The sequence below is a fragment of the Pseudorca crassidens genome, chromosome 15 (assembly GCF_039906515.1).
Source record: "Pseudorca crassidens isolate mPseCra1 chromosome 15, mPseCra1.hap1, whole genome shotgun sequence".
NCBI classification, from domain to species: domain Eukaryota; kingdom Metazoa; phylum Chordata; class Mammalia; order Artiodactyla; family Delphinidae; genus Pseudorca; species Pseudorca crassidens.
Genome location: NC_090310.1, coordinates 6,331,920 through 6,350,895, shown reverse-complemented (window position 1 = coordinate 6,350,895; position 18,976 = coordinate 6,331,920). Strand labels below are relative to the sequence as shown.

The window sequence follows — 18,976 nt, the reverse complement described above, 5'->3', positions numbered from 1 at the left end:
GAAGAGGAGGAGGTCTTCTCATGGCTGCTCAGTTTCTACTCCATCCTGGAGGGTCTCTTTCTTGATAAACTAACCACTAACATCTCTACCACCCTGTACACTTGATAAAGTTCTTTCATATCTCTCTTAATCGATCCTCAGGAAAACTCTGTGAGATAAGCAGTGTTGGGATTATTTACATCCCACTTTACAGGTGTGGAAACAGAAGTTCAGTATGGGAAAGAGTTCTGCCCAAGCAATTCAACCATGAATCCACTCATGCCAGGCTGCTGTTCCTGTGGACACTTTCCCCTCCCTACTCAGTCTCTGACTTGGAGTCACTGTGCCTCCCTTCTCTGCCCCCACCTGCATTGTGTGCCTGCCTACCTTCTGTCACCCCACCCCCCAATGACTTTAGGACTGGATTATCCAGGAAGGGAAGGCAAGGCAGGAGAGGAAAAATGGAGGGAGGGGGCAGAAAAGGGAAAGGAAGAGCCCTGGGCAGCTTCTGATACCAAATGAAACTGATCAGTGCTTGTAGCCTTTCTGCCTGAACAACTGACCAATTAACCATCTTTTATTCCACATTCACTGTGGTTAAGACAGTTGGGAGTTGAGGATGGAATGCAAAGAGGTGTGAAAAACATCTTTCCTGCCTTCCAGAAACATCAGGGGAGATGAGATGAAAACATTAAATCAAACAAATAATATAAGTTTCTCAGTTGAGTGTTACAAAAAATATGTGCTCCAAAAAAGGTAGGTATAAACTACGAATATACTTTCTAAGCAATAGGCAAAGTCGCAGTGGATTGGCTCTTACCTATTGAATAGGAGTCAAATTGGAGTTTTGATAAAGGCCCCAACCAACCAGTGATTTTGATGGTCAAAAGCAAGTAGTCACTGAATCTCCCTGATTCAGTTGTATACATTCCCCCCCTAATGTGCACAAAGGCATCAGATTATACTTTTGTAAAGAGATGTTTATTGACTTTCTCAATATAATATTTAATTTAGAATATTCAAAATAAAATCTGTGATATGAACGTCACTACTTCAGTCATCACTATCATTCTTATTTTCATTAGAGCTTGTGAGAAATTTTCATTCTGATCAGTGCTCAGGAGGAGTAGATGGTCCTAAGTGGGGTGTGGTGGGGTGGAGATAGTTCTGTGAGAACTGGATAAGCTGAGTTTGCATATCTGGCATCACCTCTTTTATATGACACAATATATAACACTCCACGTAGACAGTGAGAAAGCTAAATGAATGTGCAGAGTCTCTAGTCATCCATCAATCGCAGGAGGGGAATCCAATATTCATTTCTGTGTTTTATCACAAAGTAAATCAAGGCCTCTGTTGTCCTGGGACGCAGCTTCCTTGAAGAACAAAGCGCAAGTCCTTAGGGAAAGTCAGGCTCCAGTTAAGGTCCCATCTCTGGGCTCAACCTTTAGAATAATGGGTTTTTCTAGTTGAAGAAGTACCTGACGCCTTAATTTCAGGTGCCTCTGCAACAGTTAAACAAACACGTGAGAATCGAATAATGAAGCAAGGCCAGCAAGAGAAACAAAGTATTGATATATAAGATACATTATGGACAATAATGCTTTACAAACATATAACAGCTAGTTTTAGCATCGTATACCTTTGATTCTTTTCTAAAAACTACAAATTCCATGTATTTAATAGCTACAGGGATGGTCAGCTTATCTGTTTTTCATAGGGTGAACTTTAATAGTCGTGTCTTTCAAGGAACTGGCCACATTTATGTATAAACTATATGGAGTAAAATTGTTTGCCGCATTCCCTTATTATCTTTTTTATTAAATTAAAATTTCCACCTATTGAGACATAACTGTCTTACAGGCGTGCATAAGTTTAAGGTGCACAGCATAATGATTTGACGTACATATATGGTGAAATTATCACCACAGTAAGTTTCATTAACATCCATCAGCTCATGGATACGAAGAAAAAATATTGTTTCCTTCAGGTGATATAGCTCTCAGGATCTACTCTCTTAACAGCTTTCCTGTACACCATACAGAAAGGTTAATAGAGCCATCCTGTTGTACGTGGCATCTCTAGTACTTATGTATCTTATAAATGGAAGTTGGTAGCTTCATCCAATCTACCCTCCTTATCTTTGATTGTTTATACTTATTCTTTAAGTTATATCAAGATGAGATAGTGAAAGCATTCATCCATCATTCTTTCCACGAAATATCTATTGAGTGCTTATTTCATACCAGGCTAGAGACAAAAATCTGGTTGGCTTGTGTTCTTTTTTTGATTTAAATTTTAGGTACAAAGGATGAGGTTTTTAAATTTACCAGATTCTTAGGCATTATGGCCAACTATCTTGAGCCATGTAAAGATAATTTTGTGTCCATTGAAACTTGCAAGGTAATCCTAGTAGGAATCACACGTTAGTTACATCGGCCTTCCTCAGCTTCTGCAGAGTCCAGTCACCTCTCCCAGTAGAACCCATCCAGTTTCATGATCGGAAGAGGTCGTTGTGAAGCATTATGCCTGTTTTTTTTGTTTTTTTTTTTAACATTTCCTGTCTCCCAAATGCAGTGCAAATGGTGAACTTCTGACGACCTACAGTGTTTGTTCCAGTACTTTTAGCCCTTTTCTCACCCAGTCACTCCTTCAGTGTTGGGGGAACCAACAGAGTGACCTTCTAATCTCAGTTGACTGAAGGGCAAACAAATTGTCATGGAGGAGAGAAGCCCCAGCCTGTGGATGGCTGGGTGGAGCTTCAGGGAGTATCTGCCCTTCCCAGGTGCGCCAGAGGCTCCCTTTCTCTCAGGGCTGAGTCCCCTGTCTGTACACACCTACAGGACGGCCACACAGACTCCCACAAGTAAAACGGAAACCGTCTCTATCCTCCTCTTCCCTGAGAAAGCCTACCCAAGGGGAGGAGCTGCTGGTTAAATGTGTGACTCCTAGAAATAAGCCTTCTTATAGGGCCGTGTTTGAGACGAAAAAATGGTAACTGTTCTTTGTGTGCTTCAGGAGAGATTCCAGATCTTTCTATAAATGTAACACCTTGTTATTTTAAAATTTCAAATGACATGCATATATGTCCCCCGCAGATAGACATACACACGTACACCAGGCATGTACACAAATGTCATTTGTTAAATTTCAGAAGTTCAAATGGTTCACAATTTGTATCCAAGAACTCTAATCAACGGCACATCTAACTCCCTAAGCATTTGCTGGGTGACTGGGAGGCGTCGTTCAGAGTTTACGAAAGGAATAAAATGAGAGGCTACAGTTCAAGACGTTCATAGGTATAAAGAAAACATAGGAACCAAACTGGGTGGTTCCATGACAAAGTGTTAAGTTAGGTCGTGGGAACCGTGATGCCAGCCTGTGGTGACTGATACAGAGCAGAGGGGAGAGTGGGCTGTGGACTGGGTGGGGGAGGCTCCATGAAGGGGCTCAGGATTGAACTAGAACTTGAAGGGGGAAGAACAGAATCGGGGGGGTGGTGGGCGGGGAAGAGCACACATAGAGTTATTATTAGAATGTAAAGGGAGCCCATCTTGATGGCAGCAGGACCCCTGGAAGGTGAGGGGGCTGTGGGAGTCCTTCACATCTGGCAGAAATGCTTTCCATCAGGGGTTCTCACCGTGGCTACACAGGAGAATCCGCGGGAGTGGTTTGAATGCCACACTCCGGGCGAATTATTTTAGAATAAATGAGATGACCTAGGCATCAGGATTTTTTAAAGCACCACAGTAATTTCATTATACAAGCAGAGGCTGAGAACCACTGCCAGGAGAGCTTCTGTAAGTTCTGGTGGAGAAGAGCATCACTGAAGAGCCATGACTTTTCAGTGTGTGCTCTCATGACGGTGCACACACTTCCCCTTCCTTCCGGTGGACTTGAAATGAAATTTAAAACATGGCTGAGGTTCAAAAGACTGCCAAGAATCATGTCATGCTAACTGCATTGACTCTAGATGACCTTTATGGTTGGGTCATTACAAAGCCACAGGCTTAGCCATCCAGAGCCGAAGGACACTTAAAGGTCACAGATGGCTCCAAATACATTCATGTCCAATATGACAAATTATTCCTTAAATAGAACACATTCATATATGTGTGTGTATGTGTGTGTGTGTGCATCAATATATATGATATCTATCTATATCAGTTTTAAAAACTCACAATAAACACAATTAATGCAGCTAGGTAACTGTCTGACCTGTGTTTCTTTGCAAGGTTTGAAGGAGAGGTTCTGCAGGACTTTGATAACAGCAAGTTTCATGTTCATGATACCAAGTCTCATACCAATGCAGTTTCGGGGTCCAGTTCCAAAAGGCATGTATGTGTAAGGATTTCTGCTCTCCTTGTTCTCCTTACTGAACCTGGTTCCACAACAGTAAATGAAACAAATTAATGAAACAGAAAACCCACAAGAGCTCAAAGTCTGAGGCTTAACTTAAACACTCAACTAGTAGCATTAGGGATGCCTGTGTGAGCTAGTCATTGAATCCTGCTGTGGTGATTTTGCTATGAGAAAGGTAAACTCCAGATCCTTCCCATTCCCCGGACCCTATAGGAGCTTTCAGTCCTGTTGAGGAGATGAGATGAATGCTGTTTAAAAACAAATTTCTCTCTAAACACTAAATTTACATTCAGGCAGTGAGATGTTCATGCTCTGAACTGCTTGAAGGAAACGTGGGTTCCTGCCTCCACGCACACTTATGTCGGTCATGTGCTCATGGGGGAAGGCAGCAGGAGAGTCAGCTCCCAGGATTTAAATTGTCATTTCCCCCTTGTATTCCCTTCCTTCCCGTCCCCTTGTGTCTGTCTGTCTGTCTGTCTCCCCCACAGCACAGAATGCTTAGGTCACATTTCCATAACTATATGACGCTACTATAGAATAACCACTGATTTCCTTGTCTATCTGTTCCACTAGCCTATAAATTCCTTGACGGTTAGACCTCTGTTTTAATTAACTTTGACTCCTCAGTATTTGAATATATTAAGGAAAAATATGGAATTGTGGAAAGTGATAATAGCATTGCGATTATGTATATTTTAAAGAGTCCCTACTTTGCAAAACATTTTGGAATATTTACAGACACTGTGACCTCAAATAATATGGGTAGATGGAGGAGGGTAGCAGTAGCATGTGGATGGAGCAGAGACGTGGGATGGTTGTTGGGCAGGGAATGGGCACATACAGATACATCAAAAGTCTTCCACAGGCTAGTGCCTATAGAATATACTTGTGCATACGCCAAAAATTCTCCATGATAGGCTTTTTTGTAAACATTTGGATTTCTCGCTGCCTGGCCGAGTCCCTGACACGCAGGTGAGGACTAACTCTCTGCTTGACGACTGAATGAATCAAAAACGAACTGGGAGATGAGGATTGACATAAATACACTACCATGTGTAAAACAGATAGCTAGTGGCAACCTGCGGTATAGCACAGGGAGCTCAGCTCTGTGCTCTGTGATGACCTAGATGGGTGGGATGGGGGGGAGGGAGGTCCAAGAGGGAGGGGATATAGGTATACATACAGCTGATTCACTTTGCTGTACAGCAGAAACTAACACAACATTGTAAAGCAACTATACGCCAATAAAAAATAAATAAAGTGAACCAAAATGAACAACAGCAAAAAAGAAATAACGGTGAGTGGTCTCTGGTCTTAGGCTCGTGAAGCTGCAGGAGAGGGAGCTACTGAACTTCAGGGAAACACAGAGGTTCCCTGGGCCAGAAAACAGAGGACTTGGTCCACTCCAACTTCCTGTTTCAAGAAGTGCTATGTGTAGAGGTGATGCTGGCACTCAGGACACTAGGGCGAACGAGATAAAGTCCTTGCCATCAGGGAGCTTATAGTCAGGGGCTCATAAAAGTCTAGATCCCAGCTAGTGCCCTAAAATATTCATCTCAAATTTTGCTCACTGTACAATAAGTGGGAAAGCATCCACTCTTTCCAGAGTCCAATCTGTACCAAAGCCAGACCTTGACTCTGAATTCCCAAAGAGGATGCTCAACCCCTCCAAGGAGGAAATCTCAGACATCTAGAGAGCAGAGGACTTCTCTTTGGAAGGTCACCAAGTGCTGAGGTAGAAGGGACTGGTCCAGGTGTGCAGCCACAGACAGAACCAGGGCACCTGTGTGCACCTCGGTCCTCAGTGAGGCTGCCTGAACCACCAGGGATGAGACCTCTAGGTCCCCAGCCTGCACTCTCACAATAACGCTAGAGGAAATGTAGCCAGTGTTTAAAGAAATGGAATTGTGGGAACATTAGTGATGAATTCAAAGAGCTAAGGAGAAGGGACAGAAAAACTTAAAGGAAATAAAAGGCCTATACACCTAAAATAAGATAGTGGTTATGTAAATTACGGCATATGCATATAATCACTTATATAATTATATATAGAGAGAGATAGCTAGATAGATAGATACACACACAAATTCACATAGAATGTTGTTTATAGTTTACTGTGAAATCAAGTAAGCAGTTCAAAACCAAATTAAATATACTACCATTCTAGTTTAAAAAATCTATATATGCCTAGACAAATGTCCATGCGGACATACATCACATTATCAATGAGGCTTATCTTAAGGTATTAGGAATGTAGACAGCTATAATTCTTTTTTCTAGTCCACAGTTTGTAAAATTTGATTCGCACAATGATCACTCTTATATTAAGAAAAAACATCAAACAATAAAAAGAGGCACAAATAAATGATGGTACAATCGCTCATTCGTCTCCTACAGTAAGAGGCGTCTAATATGCTGGAACCACTCTGGATCAGAGACGGTTCCCTTCCCTGGGTTCTCCTACCTTTCAGGACGGAACTCCTCAGGCTCTGGCCAGTGTTCCGGATCTCTGTGAATAGTGAAGAGTGGCACCATCACCACTGTCCCTTTGGGAATCAACACCCCATGGACTTCCACATCTTTCTTACAGACTCTCTCAAGTCTAGCAGTAAGTGGGAATAATCTGAGAGATTCATTCAACACCATGTCAAGATATTCCATCTGTTCCAGGGACTCATAGGTGGGAGGTGCCTGGAAGAAAGAAATAGATTTTGATAAATTGAGATTGGGATCAAACTTCAACCCAGTCTAAATAGTCCTATTGAAATGGTAGGAGCTCCAGAGAATAATTTCAACTGGTAAAGGACCTTAACATTTATAGATGTTATAATATCTATCATGTCGTTTGACCTGCTCAGTGGCCCACTGAGATGTGTGGAGTGGTTATGACTATACGAGAACATTGGGACAATCCCCTAAACAGGGCCTGAAATCCCGCACGTTATCATCTAGTGTATTTTCTTTCTCACGAGAACAAACATGACCAATAGACTATGACCCTTAGTCTCAAGTGAAATGTGCAAAGTCACTGTTTCCTTTCAAAAGAGAGGCCACACATCTGTACCAAGGGAAGAAATGTATAAGTGCAAATCCTCTACTCAACATAAAATTTTTACCTGAGAAATCTCGTTTACTCATTCTTTTGACTATACCTATAAAATCTGAAAATACTTTATGATGTTAAAACTCTGTAAATAATTTAGGGAGAAACGAGTTCCTTTCTAAACCAAATACAAAAACAAAGAGCAAGATTGGGTGCTACAAGGAACACAATTTCAGATCCAGGGAAAGTTACAAGAGGATGAGAACCCTACCCTCAGCCACAGCCTCTGTTGCTGGAACAGTCTCCTATTGTCCCTTCAGGGGTGACTGTTAAGGTCTGAAGGTCTAAACAAACCACTCCAGCCCCAGAGGCCAGCTCTCCTCACACCACAAAGAATTCCACTCTTGGCAGAGATCTGAGACCAGTGGGGGTGACACGTGGCTGTCACGTGGGGTTATATTTAAGGGGCAACATTGTAGAGGGTAACAGTTGGCTCAGGAGACAGACACCCTGGCACATAGGTTGGCGTTTTCACCACTAGGTACACGACTAGTATGTGAAAGTACTTCATCTCTCTGTCGCTCAGGTTTCTGAAACGTTACATGGAGATAATTAGAGTTGACACTTCATAGGCTTGTGTGGCAGACACACTCACTGCTCACCCAGTATCCACGTAGTCCCTGTATTTCCCAGCCCACTTGAAGTTACAGGAAACCAGCTTTGCCAATGGGCTGTGAACGGAGGCGATTATGTCAGTTCGGGGACAAATCATTTGAAAAGCCAGTGAGCAACGCTCGAGTCCCTTATTCCCCAGACAACAGGAAGTCCTCATGTTCCAGATAAGGCAGCTACAGGAAGGTGGAGCCTCTTAGCCTGTACCCCCGAGTAACGCTGTGGAGCAGAGCTGCCCTCTCCCATCCTCCACTAACAATCCATGTTGGTCATGTAGATGTGGGTTAGAAGTAAACCTTTGCTATGAAAGCTCTGAGATTTGAGGGCTCATCTGCTACTGAGGCATAACTTAGCCTCTCCTGACTTATACAGAATTTTATGAAGATTAAATTCGTTTATAAATAGCATCTAGAACAGACACATATAGTAAAAAAGCAAATGTTGGCCAATACTGTTCTTGTCATTGTATTATTATAAAAGAGGAAGAAGACAATGCTTTAGCAATTCTCTCTTGCCTGGTGACCATCTTACTACAATGAAAAGAATTGCAATATGTGGTTTACCAGAGAAGACAGATCATCTCTAATTTAGTTAGGCACTACAATCTATCCTTACCTTATATTTGAAGGACCCAGGACCCTGAAAGGTGATAAAATTTGTCCAAAACCACAGCCAGGACTCAAATTCACGTCCTCTGTTTCCTACTTTAAGCCCTTTGTTGTTACGAGGCCCCTCCTAGTCTGCAGTGTACCCAGGGCGGTAGACTGAATTAATGGTCCCAGTTCTCCAGCCCTTCCTGGGTCCATGCCCTTTGCCACCTACCTTTGTGGTTCCCTCCCATCCTGACTCTGGGGTTGGCCAGGTGGTTTGCTTTACACCAGTGGAAATCTGGCTAAGTGTGATGCTAGGAGAGGTTTGAAAATCACCCATATGATTGGACTTTTGGTTCTTGCCATCTACCATTGCCTTGAGAAGTAGACACGTGGAGATTGAGAGGCAGGAGAAGCAAGTGTGGAGTTGAGTCAGCCTAGCCAGCTTAGACAAGGCCAGCCTAGATCAGCCAAGAGCCAGAACCAAGCAAGTCCAGCCAATATCAGCAGATAACTATGTGGGCACTAGAGCAATAGATGCTTACTGTTAGATGCCACTGAGGTTTTGTGATTTATTTATTTATTTTTTTTGTGGTACGCGGGCCTCTCCTATTGCGGAGCACAGGCTCCAGACACGCAGACTCAGCGGCCGTGGCTCACGGGCCCAGCCGCTCCGCGGTATGTGGGATCTTCCCGGACCGGGGCATGAACCCAAGTCCCCTGCCTTGGCAGGCGGACTCTCAACCACTGCGCCACCAGGGAAGCCCCGAGGTTTTGTGATCTTTATGTGGCATTATTGTGATAACTGATATGCCAGGACCAGCACTTGTTTCAAACCACTTATATTTCTGTCAGTAGTACGCATTATCTACGTTTTCCCCCTTTGTGCTTGACTCTTGAGGTCTTTCCTAAATAGCACAAGTGAAAACTTTGATACTTATGCTTTTTGCAAAAATCTCCTGAGAAGTGGCAAGGAGACATTCGTGCTAAGGCTTCACTTTCCCCCTCCCTCTGCAGGTATCATCACTCACCTTACTGGGGAGAGCTGCGTCAATCTCTTCCTGCAGCTTCTGCTGGATGTCAGGGTGAGTGGCCAATTCATAGAAAAGGAAGGAGAGAGCCTCAGCAGTGGGCTCATAGCCACCAAAAATAAAGATAATACCTTGGGCCACCATTTCTGGGTCAGACAGAGCTAAAAGGGGAGGAGAGACATTGTAGGTAAAGCATGTCAATATAAAACATCACAGGTTAGAGGATGAGAAATCCCCATGAGACTCCCAAATCCCTAGGGAAAAAAATGGAAAAGCAATTCAGAGCAAAACTGGGAGTGGTTTGCACTCTCATGTCTGTTTTACAGAGCCAGAAACAGGCAAAACTTTTCTTAATCCACTTTTTCCTCAAGGTCTGTACTATACTTGGCCCTCTGCTCCTGGTTATGCCACAGTCTCCACCAACACAGCTGAGTAATTTCAAGACACAGCATTTCTGTCTAACACGCACAGCATTATCAGTATGCCCCTTGGAGAATCCTAAATGCACTTTAGCTATAAACAGTATGGGGTAGCCATGTTTTTCCTTTAAAAAATTGTATTATTCTAGCTAAAGTATAACATGAATTTTTTTGAGAAAGTTTGCAATACTAAGGCTGTACTGTAGGGAAAATTAATAGAAGACTTGGGGCACAAGTCTTCAAATGGATGATCACAGATATACAGAAACTACAGGAAAAAAAAAAAGCTAGAAGAGTGCTGATTGATCCTAGTCTAATCAATGGCATTAAAATAGCAGAAGAAAGAATGTGTCCTTAGAAGGGCATTGGCCAGCATACAATATAGAAAAATAGGACCCAGGGAGTGGAATTAGCAATGTTTATTCAATCATGACCTGAATATCATCTTCCTCAGTACAAGCCCCCTCTCTTTGCTCTCCCTTGTGCTCAGCAAACAGCCCTTGTGATTACAAATTGGTCTCCATTTTTATTTTCTCCTGAGAAAATCCAAGCATGGTCAGGCTCCAATCTATTTGATGGGACTATACTAGATACTTAGAACGCTCAGATCAACATGGTACCTGCCCAATCATGTAATTCACAACTAAAACAATACAAAATGTGTGGAAGAAAGATCTACAGAGTTCTGATTTCCCCATGATGATTTCTGTGAAGCAGTTGTGGGTAAATTCAACTATCAAATTCTTTGCCCCCAGTTAGCATAAACCCTAGGATACTAAAAGTTTAGAGCTGTACTGTCTAATATGTGGCTATTTAATTTAAATTTTAATTGATTAAAATTAAGTACAATTTAACATTTAGTTCTTCTGTGGCATTACCCATATGTTCAATAGCCACATGTCTAGTGATTACTGTATTGAACAGTGCAGATATAGAATATTTCCTACGGAAATTTGTATTGGACCACGTAGTTAGATAGATGTCAGATAGATAAGTAGATAGATAGATAGACAGATAGATAGACAGGGACATAGTTGTGGATATATTTATAGTGGTGTGCTAGAGTCATCTCATCCCTCTCTCAAGAATCAATCTGTAAAAATCTAACAATATTGTGAGATGGTTGTCAAACCATTGGTATCTTGAAATTAACCAAGTGTGAGTATTCATATCATGGAAATAAACTAAAAACGAGGGCATTCTTGTTTTAAAGAGACGTTCTGTTTACATCACTGGTTATGAGTAGATATAGAAATACTTGGGGCTCCCCTGGTGGCACAGTGGTTAAGAGTCCACCTGCCAATGCAGGGGACATGGGTTCGAGCCCTGGTCCAGGAAGATCCCACATGCCGCAGAGCAACTAAGTCCATGTGCCACAACTACTGAGCCCGTGCCACAACTACTGAAGCCTGTGCACCTAGACCCCGTGCTCCACAACAAGAGAAGCCACCGCAGTGAAAAGCCCGTGCACCGCATTGAAGAGTAGGCCCCGTTCGCTACAACTAGAGAAAGCCCAGGCGCAACGACAAAGACCCAACGCAGCCAAAAATAAATAAATAAAATAAATTTAAAAAACCAAGCAAACAAAAAAAAGAAATACTTATGTTCATCAGTCTTGTGTAAATATATTTGATGATATGTTTGATGGTCTTATCTTTGCCACCGAAAGGATGTAGAAGCAAAGAAACCATAGTAGAAATTAACACTCCTAGATCCCAGGTTTTGATTTCTAAATACACTTTCTCACTAAAGGAAACCAGAGCTCCTTTCAGGACTAGTTAAGGGAAACAGAATAGATACCTGGAATGTCCTGCATCAGAATAGAGACACAGATGTAGAGAATGGACATGTGGACACAGGGGGAAAGGGGAGGGTGGGACAAATTGGGAGATTAGGTTTGACATAAATACACTACCATATGTAAAATAGATAGCTAGCGGGACCCTGCAGTATAGCACAGGGAGCTCAGCTTGGTGCTCTGTGATGACCTAGTTGGGCGGGATGGTGGGGGATGGGAAGGACATCCAAGAGGGAGGGGATATATGTATACATATAGCTGATTCACTTCATTGTACAGCAGAAACTAACACAATATTGTAAAGCAACTATATTCCAATAAAAAAAAAGAAAGCGAGGAAGTTCTCAGAAAATGATACTCTATATACTATAATGGTGGATACACGTCATTGTACATTTGTCAAAACCCATAAAAAGGACAATACCAAGAATGAACACTAATGTAAACTATGGACTTTTGGTGGTAATAATATGTCAGTGTAGGTTCATTGACTGTAACAATTGTACTTTGATGTGATCTTTTGATAGTGGAAGAGGCTGTGTGTAGGTGGGGGGAGGATGTATGTTTGAAATCTCTGTACTTTCCCCTCAATTTTGCTGTGAACCAAACTGCTCTAAGAATAGTCTAGTGGAAAAAAAACGATTTAAGAATAAAAAAAGAAATAAAACAGGATACAGGAGCCTACTTAAAAGGGATCCAGTGGGCAAACCTGAGAGAATTTTAGAATCAAAGTTAAAAATGATATGAGAATAAACTAATGATGAAAGATCTGAAAGTGAAATTAAGAAAACACTCCCATTTACCATTGCAACAAAAAGAATAAAATATCTAGGAATAAACCTACCTAAGGAGACAAAAAACCTGTATGCAGAAAATTATAAGACACTGATGAAAGAAATTAAAGATGATACAAATAGATGGAGAGATATACCATGTTCTTGGATTGGAAGACTCAACATTGTGAAAATGACTCTACTACCCAAAGCAATGTACAGATTTAATGCAATCCCTATCAAACTACCAATGGCATTTTTCACAGAACTAGAACAAAAAATTTCACAATTTGTATGGAAACACAAAAGACCCCGAATAGCCAAAGCAATCTTGAGAACAAAAAACGGAGCTGGAAGAATCAGGCTCCCTGGCTTCAGACTATACTACAAAGCTACAGTAATCAAGACAGTATGGTACTGGCACAAAAACAGGAATATAGATCAATGGAACAGGATAGAAAGCCCAGAGATAAACCCACGCACCTATGGTCAACTAATCTATGACAAAGGAGGCAAGGATATACAATGGAGAAAAGACAGCCTCTTCAATAAGTGGTGCTGGGAAAACTGTACAGGTACATGTAAAAGTATGACATTAGAACACTCCCTAACACTATACACAAAAATAAACTCAAAATGGATTAAAGACCTAAATGTAAGGCCAGACACTATCAAACTCTTAGAGGAAAACATAGGCAGAACACTCTATGACATCAATCACAGCAAGATCCTTTTTAACCCACCTCCTAGAGAAATGGAAATAAAAACAAAAATAAACAAATGGGACCTAATGAAACTTCAAAGCTTTTGCACAGCAAAGGAAACCATAAACAAGACCAAAAGACAACCCTCAGAATGGGAGAAAATATTTGCAAATGAAGCAACTGACAAAGGATTAATCTCCAAAATTTACAAGCAGCTCATGCAGCTCAATGTCAAAAAAACAAACAACCCAATCCAAAAATGGGCAGAAGACCTAAATAGACATTTCTCCAAAGAAGATATATAGATTGCCAACAAACACATGAAAGAATGCTCAACATCATTAATCATTAGAGAAATGCAAATCAAAACTACAATGAGATATCATCTCACACTGTTCAGAATGGCCATCATCAAAAAATCTACAAACAATAAATGCTGGAGAGGGTGTGGGGAAAAGGGAACACTCTTGCACTGTTGGTGGCAATGTAAATTGATACAGCCACTATGGAGAACAGTATGGAGGTTCCTTAAAAAATTAAAAATAAAACTACCATATGACCCAGCAATCCCACTACTGGGCATATACCTTGAGAAAACCATAATTCAAAAAGAGTCATGTACCACAATGTTCATTGTAGCCCTATTTACAATAGCCAGGACATGGAAGCAACCTAAGTGTCCATCGACAGATGAATGGATAAAGAAGATGTGGCACATATATACAATGGAGTATTACTCAGCCATAAAAAGAAATGAAATTGAGTTATTTGTAGTGAGGTGGATGGACCTAGAGTCTGTCATACAGAGTGAAGTAAGTCAGAAAGAGAAAAACAAATACCGTATGCTAACACATATATATGGAATCTAAGGAAAGAAAAAAAAAAGCTCATGAAGAGCCTAGGGGCAAGATGGGAATAAAGACACAGACCTACTAGAGAATGGACTTGAGGTTACGGGGAGGGGGAAGGGTAAGCTGGGACGAAGTAAGAAAGTGGCATGGACATATATACACTACCAAACATAAAATAGATAGCTAGTGGGAAGCAGCCGCATAGCACAGGGAGATCAGCTCGGTGCTTTGTGTCTACCTAGAGGGGTGGGATAGGGAGGGTGGGAGGGAGGGAGATGCAAGAGGGAAGAAATATGGGAACATATGTATATGTATAACTGATTCACTTTGTTATAAAGCAGAAACTAACACACCATTGTAAAGCAATTATACTCCAATAAAGATGTTAAAAAAATGATATGAGAGTAAATTACACATGAGAACGTACTGATATAGATAAATAAATAAATGATGGGGGAGAATGGAAAGCTCTCCCTTAAAATAGAACATCAACTGATAAATACAGAAGAATGATGAAATTACAAATTCATTTTGCAAACATCACAGTAATGAAGTTTTCAGTCAAAAACCATCCATGGATGGTAAAACTAGTGGGTGACAATTTGAAGAGGAACACTATATTTCCAGTCTCAAAGGTTTCTCCCACCAGCTGCTTGTTAATGACAAAGGAAAAAACTGAACTTTACAGTAGACTAAGCTAGTGAACACAACTTTAACCAAGTGTTCCAAGTTAAGGTCATCAACACTGGGGCAATGTTCCTCCTGATGGGATGAAGCCTTGACGCAAATTTCCAGGCAGAGGTTCCGACTCACTGGGTCCAGAGGAGCCTGAGAATTGACATTGGAAACAAGCTCCCCAGAGGTTCGGCTGTAGGTGATCCACAGACCATGACTGACTGCTGGGCATGACATCTTTGTTACACTTGCCCTTCGAGCTCTGAACAAGGTTGTGCCTGCGTACTTCTAGAAAGTACCTCTGGCTACCATTTCTGTCTGACCACGTGTCTTCCTTCAATTTGGCAAAAATCTCCAGCTGCCTGGAAAACTTCCTGCACATTTTTAGAACCACACCCTAGCTCTGCACCTCCCCACAGTGGCCCCTCGTAAGCTCTCCCTGGTTACCTTTACGGGTGCCCACATCTTTGGAATTCTGAGAGTTAATCATCAGCTGAAGAAGATCCACTCGGTGCTAGAAGCAGAAAGAGAAATGTCAATGGCAGAAAGTTACTTGTGAAGACAGAAATAAATCAGGAGTGCATATTTCACACCTCTTCCCTGAGAATACGACCCCTTAAAGAGCAGAAGGCTGACGAGTACTGACTAAGTCCTCAGTGACCAAAACATCCACCTACAAATCTTGGAGATCATGATGTTTCCCTGAGAGAAACCCAGCCATCATGTCCATCTGCTTTTTGGTCCTCACTCTCTCTGATCTTTGGTTTCTCTGGTTTTTGAAACAGCTTCTTAACCAAAGAGTTACCTGCTCTCTCTCCTGTCATACCTGTTTGCTCAGGAGAGCAAGAAGAAAAAACCTCAATCTTTTTTTCCCTCCAGCTTTAATTCTTAAGGAACAGCCACATAAATTAATACCCAGACATTTGCAGAGTTCACTGGCAGCTTGTGTAGAAGCACCTTCAAGAGCCCCATCCTTCCAGATTGCTACACAGCTTTCAGTGCTTTCCTGGGATACCCAGCCCTGTCCCCCTGACCTGCAGACATCCTTGTGCTGGCCTCCAGGCCTCATGAGGCAAAGCTGGCTTAACCAGCTTGCAGCCTCATTGCCAGCAGAAGACCCCTGCCCACTCCAGCCTATGAGAGGGCTCAAATTTAACACAGACTACACTCCGCCAGGTGCCTGATGGGGCATTCCATTGGAAAATCTATAAAATAGGAGGATCGGATTTGAAGTGATTCTTTGCCAATCTAATATTTGGTGAAATATGAGTAAAATCACTTATAAACAGTAATTTTTATCCTTTGACAATTTATTGAAGGGAAATGGTAAAGTCTTAACTCAACAGTATTTATGCAGTGATATACTAATTGGCACACCTATTTTAAACTTAAACATTTCTCTCTGACTCATTTTCTTATCTTCTTCCCCAAAGAACTTACCCCTAAAGGTAAATTACATATTTATTTACCCCCAAAGTTTAGAACTCTTCTACTCTAAAATCTGTAGTTCTCTACCTACCTTTAAAAATGCTGAGATGTGCATAAGTCGTGTGTATACAGCTCAATAAATTACCAAAAGGTGAACACCCTCATGTCACCACCACCAGATTTTACCGTTTCTTTATCTTTGAGGCGACTTTCTTTCATCCTTTTTATAGATTTTGTGATAAAATTCACAGCATTTTTTGGAAACACAGAGAGATTTAATATTTCAAAGACTGGACGAAGGAACGGAAAAAGTGCTGTAAGGGAAAAGATAAAAGGAAAGCAGAGTAAAAATGCAAAATTTACCTGGAGCAATTATAATTTGCACTACCAATCAGAGAGTAAGAGACACCAGGGTTCTCAATCAGGATCAGTCCCTCTATGACCTTTGCTCAGACTTCCAAGCCAAGGCCTGAGCAAGGGCAAGTCCACATATAGGGGTCATCACTATAGTAGTGAGATCAGTGGTCCTCCCTCTATCTTTCACACGACCAGAGGAACAGGATTACATTTTGGACTTCATTGACTTTTATCTACTGAACTACAGTTTCTTTGGATAAAACAGACCATAGTCTGCTACTTCAATTAATCATGGTGTTCAAAAAAATAATGGGATAGATTTAATACAGTGTATGTCTTTCAACCATAATGGAATGTAATTTGAAATCAATAATAGAAAGAAAATTGGGAAACTCACAAATGTGTGGAAATTAAACAATACACTCCTAAATAACCAATGGGTTGTAGAAGAAATCAAAAGGGCAATCAGGAATTACTTTGAAGTGAATAAAAATGAAGTCAAGACATACCAAAACCAATGGAATGTTGCAAAGGGAGTGCTCAGAGAGAAATGTATGGCTTTATTTACCTACATTTTAAAAGAACAAAAATTTCCTATCAATAACCTAATAATTTTCCACCTTAACATTCTGAAAAAAGAGGAGCAAACGAAAACTAAAGCAAACAGAAGGAAGAAAATAATAAAGATGAGAGCCGAAACTAATGAACTAGAGAATAAAAAAACAATAGAGGAAAATCAATGAAACAAAAGGTTGATTCTTTTAAAAGAACTTTTTCGCTGGATTGACCAAGAGAAAAAGACAAAAGACAAATTGCCCGTGTCGAAACTAAAGAAGGGAGACTACCACTCACATTAAACAAATGAGAAGGACTATAAAGGACACCATAAACAACTCTATGCCGATAAATACGATAACTTAGATAAAATGGATACAGAAACAGATGCAAAAAAAAAAAAATAGACAATCTGAATAGACCTGTAAGAAGTACAAAGTTTTAGTTAGTAATCAAGAGAAAAACAACAATTTGACAAAGAAAAGCTCAGGTCCACATGGTTTCAATGGGGAATACTACCAAATATTTAAAGAAGGATTACAACAATTTTTCTGAAACTCTTCTGAAAAATAGAAGAGGATGAAACACTTTCAAACTCATTCTATATGGCCAGTATTAATCTGATACTAAAACCAGGCAAAGATAGCATAGGAAAAGGAAACTACAGACCAACATATCTTATGAACATGGATGCACAAATCCTCAACAAATGAATCCAGCAAAATATAAAAAGAGGTATACACCACAACAAAGGGGGGTTTAATTCAAGGAATGCAAGGTTGTGTAATACACAGTTTCAATAGCATAAAGAACAAAACCATATGACCATCTAAATATACAGTAAAAGCAACTGACAAAATCCAACACCCTCCTGTGATAATAACACTCAGCAAAAAGGAACAGAAGGGAATTTCCTCAACCTGATGAAGGCCATCTACAAAAACCCACATATAACGCAATACTTAATCGTCAAAGACTGGATGATTTCCTCTAAGTTTAAGAGCAAGACAAGGAAGCTTCTCTCACCACTTCTTCTCGACATTGTACTAGAGGTCCTAGCCAGGAGAATTAGGGAAGAAAAAGAAATAAAACGTATCCATATAGGAAATGAAGATGTAAACGATCTCTATCATAAGATAACATAATCTTGTATATAGAAAATTATAAAGACTCCACTAAAAACTTATTAGAACTAATTAACAAGTTCAGCAGGGTTTCAGGATACAAGACCAATACACAAAAATCAATTGTATTTCTATACCTTGCAATAAGTAATCCAAAAGTGAAATTAAGAAAATAACTCCATTTATAATAAAGTAAAAAATAGAATACTTAGGAATAAGTTAACAAAAAAGTGCAAAATTTCTGCTCTGAAAACCACAACATTGTTGGAATAAAGATCGAAGTAAATGAAAAACATCCCATGTTCATGTATCAGGATTTAATATTTAACATTTGCTATCTTGACTTAACATTGTCAAGATAGCAAATCTACAGATTTAACACATTCCCTGTCAGAATCCTAGCTGGCTTCCTTGTAGACATTTACAAGCTGAATTTAAAATTCATACGGAATTTCAAGGGGCCCAGAAGAGCCAAACCAATATTGGGGAAAAAAAAAAAATGGAAATAAGTTGCAGGACTCATACTTCCTGATTTCAAAACTTATACCACAAAGGTGCAATAAGCAAAGCTCTATGACCTCGCAGCATCCAAATATATCATATAGCAGTTTTAAC

The 18,976-nt window shown here is 40.6% G+C and overlaps 1 protein-coding gene across 1 annotated transcript in view; it reads right to left on the bottom strand.

Annotated features, from left to right (window-relative positions):
- Positions 1 to 956: 956 nt before the first annotated feature.
- LOC137206686 (cytochrome P450 3A29-like) overlaps positions 957 to 18,976 on the bottom strand; it is a 29,789-nt gene continuing 11,769 nt past the window's right edge. The window contains exons 8-13 of the mRNA XM_067705672.1: positions 16,512 to 16,639; positions 15,345 to 15,411; positions 9,678 to 9,838; positions 6,806 to 7,032; positions 4,198 to 4,360; positions 957 to 1,484 (exon numbers count right to left, since the gene is read on the bottom strand). Coding sequence (XP_067561773.1) covers positions 1,389 to 1,484; positions 4,198 to 4,360; positions 6,806 to 7,032; positions 9,678 to 9,838; positions 15,345 to 15,411; positions 16,512 to 16,639 — 842 coding nt within the window. The 3' untranslated portion in view covers positions 957 to 1,388. The remainder of the gene's footprint in view (positions 1,485 to 4,197; positions 4,361 to 6,805; positions 7,033 to 9,677; positions 9,839 to 15,344; positions 15,412 to 16,511; positions 16,640 to 18,976) is intronic.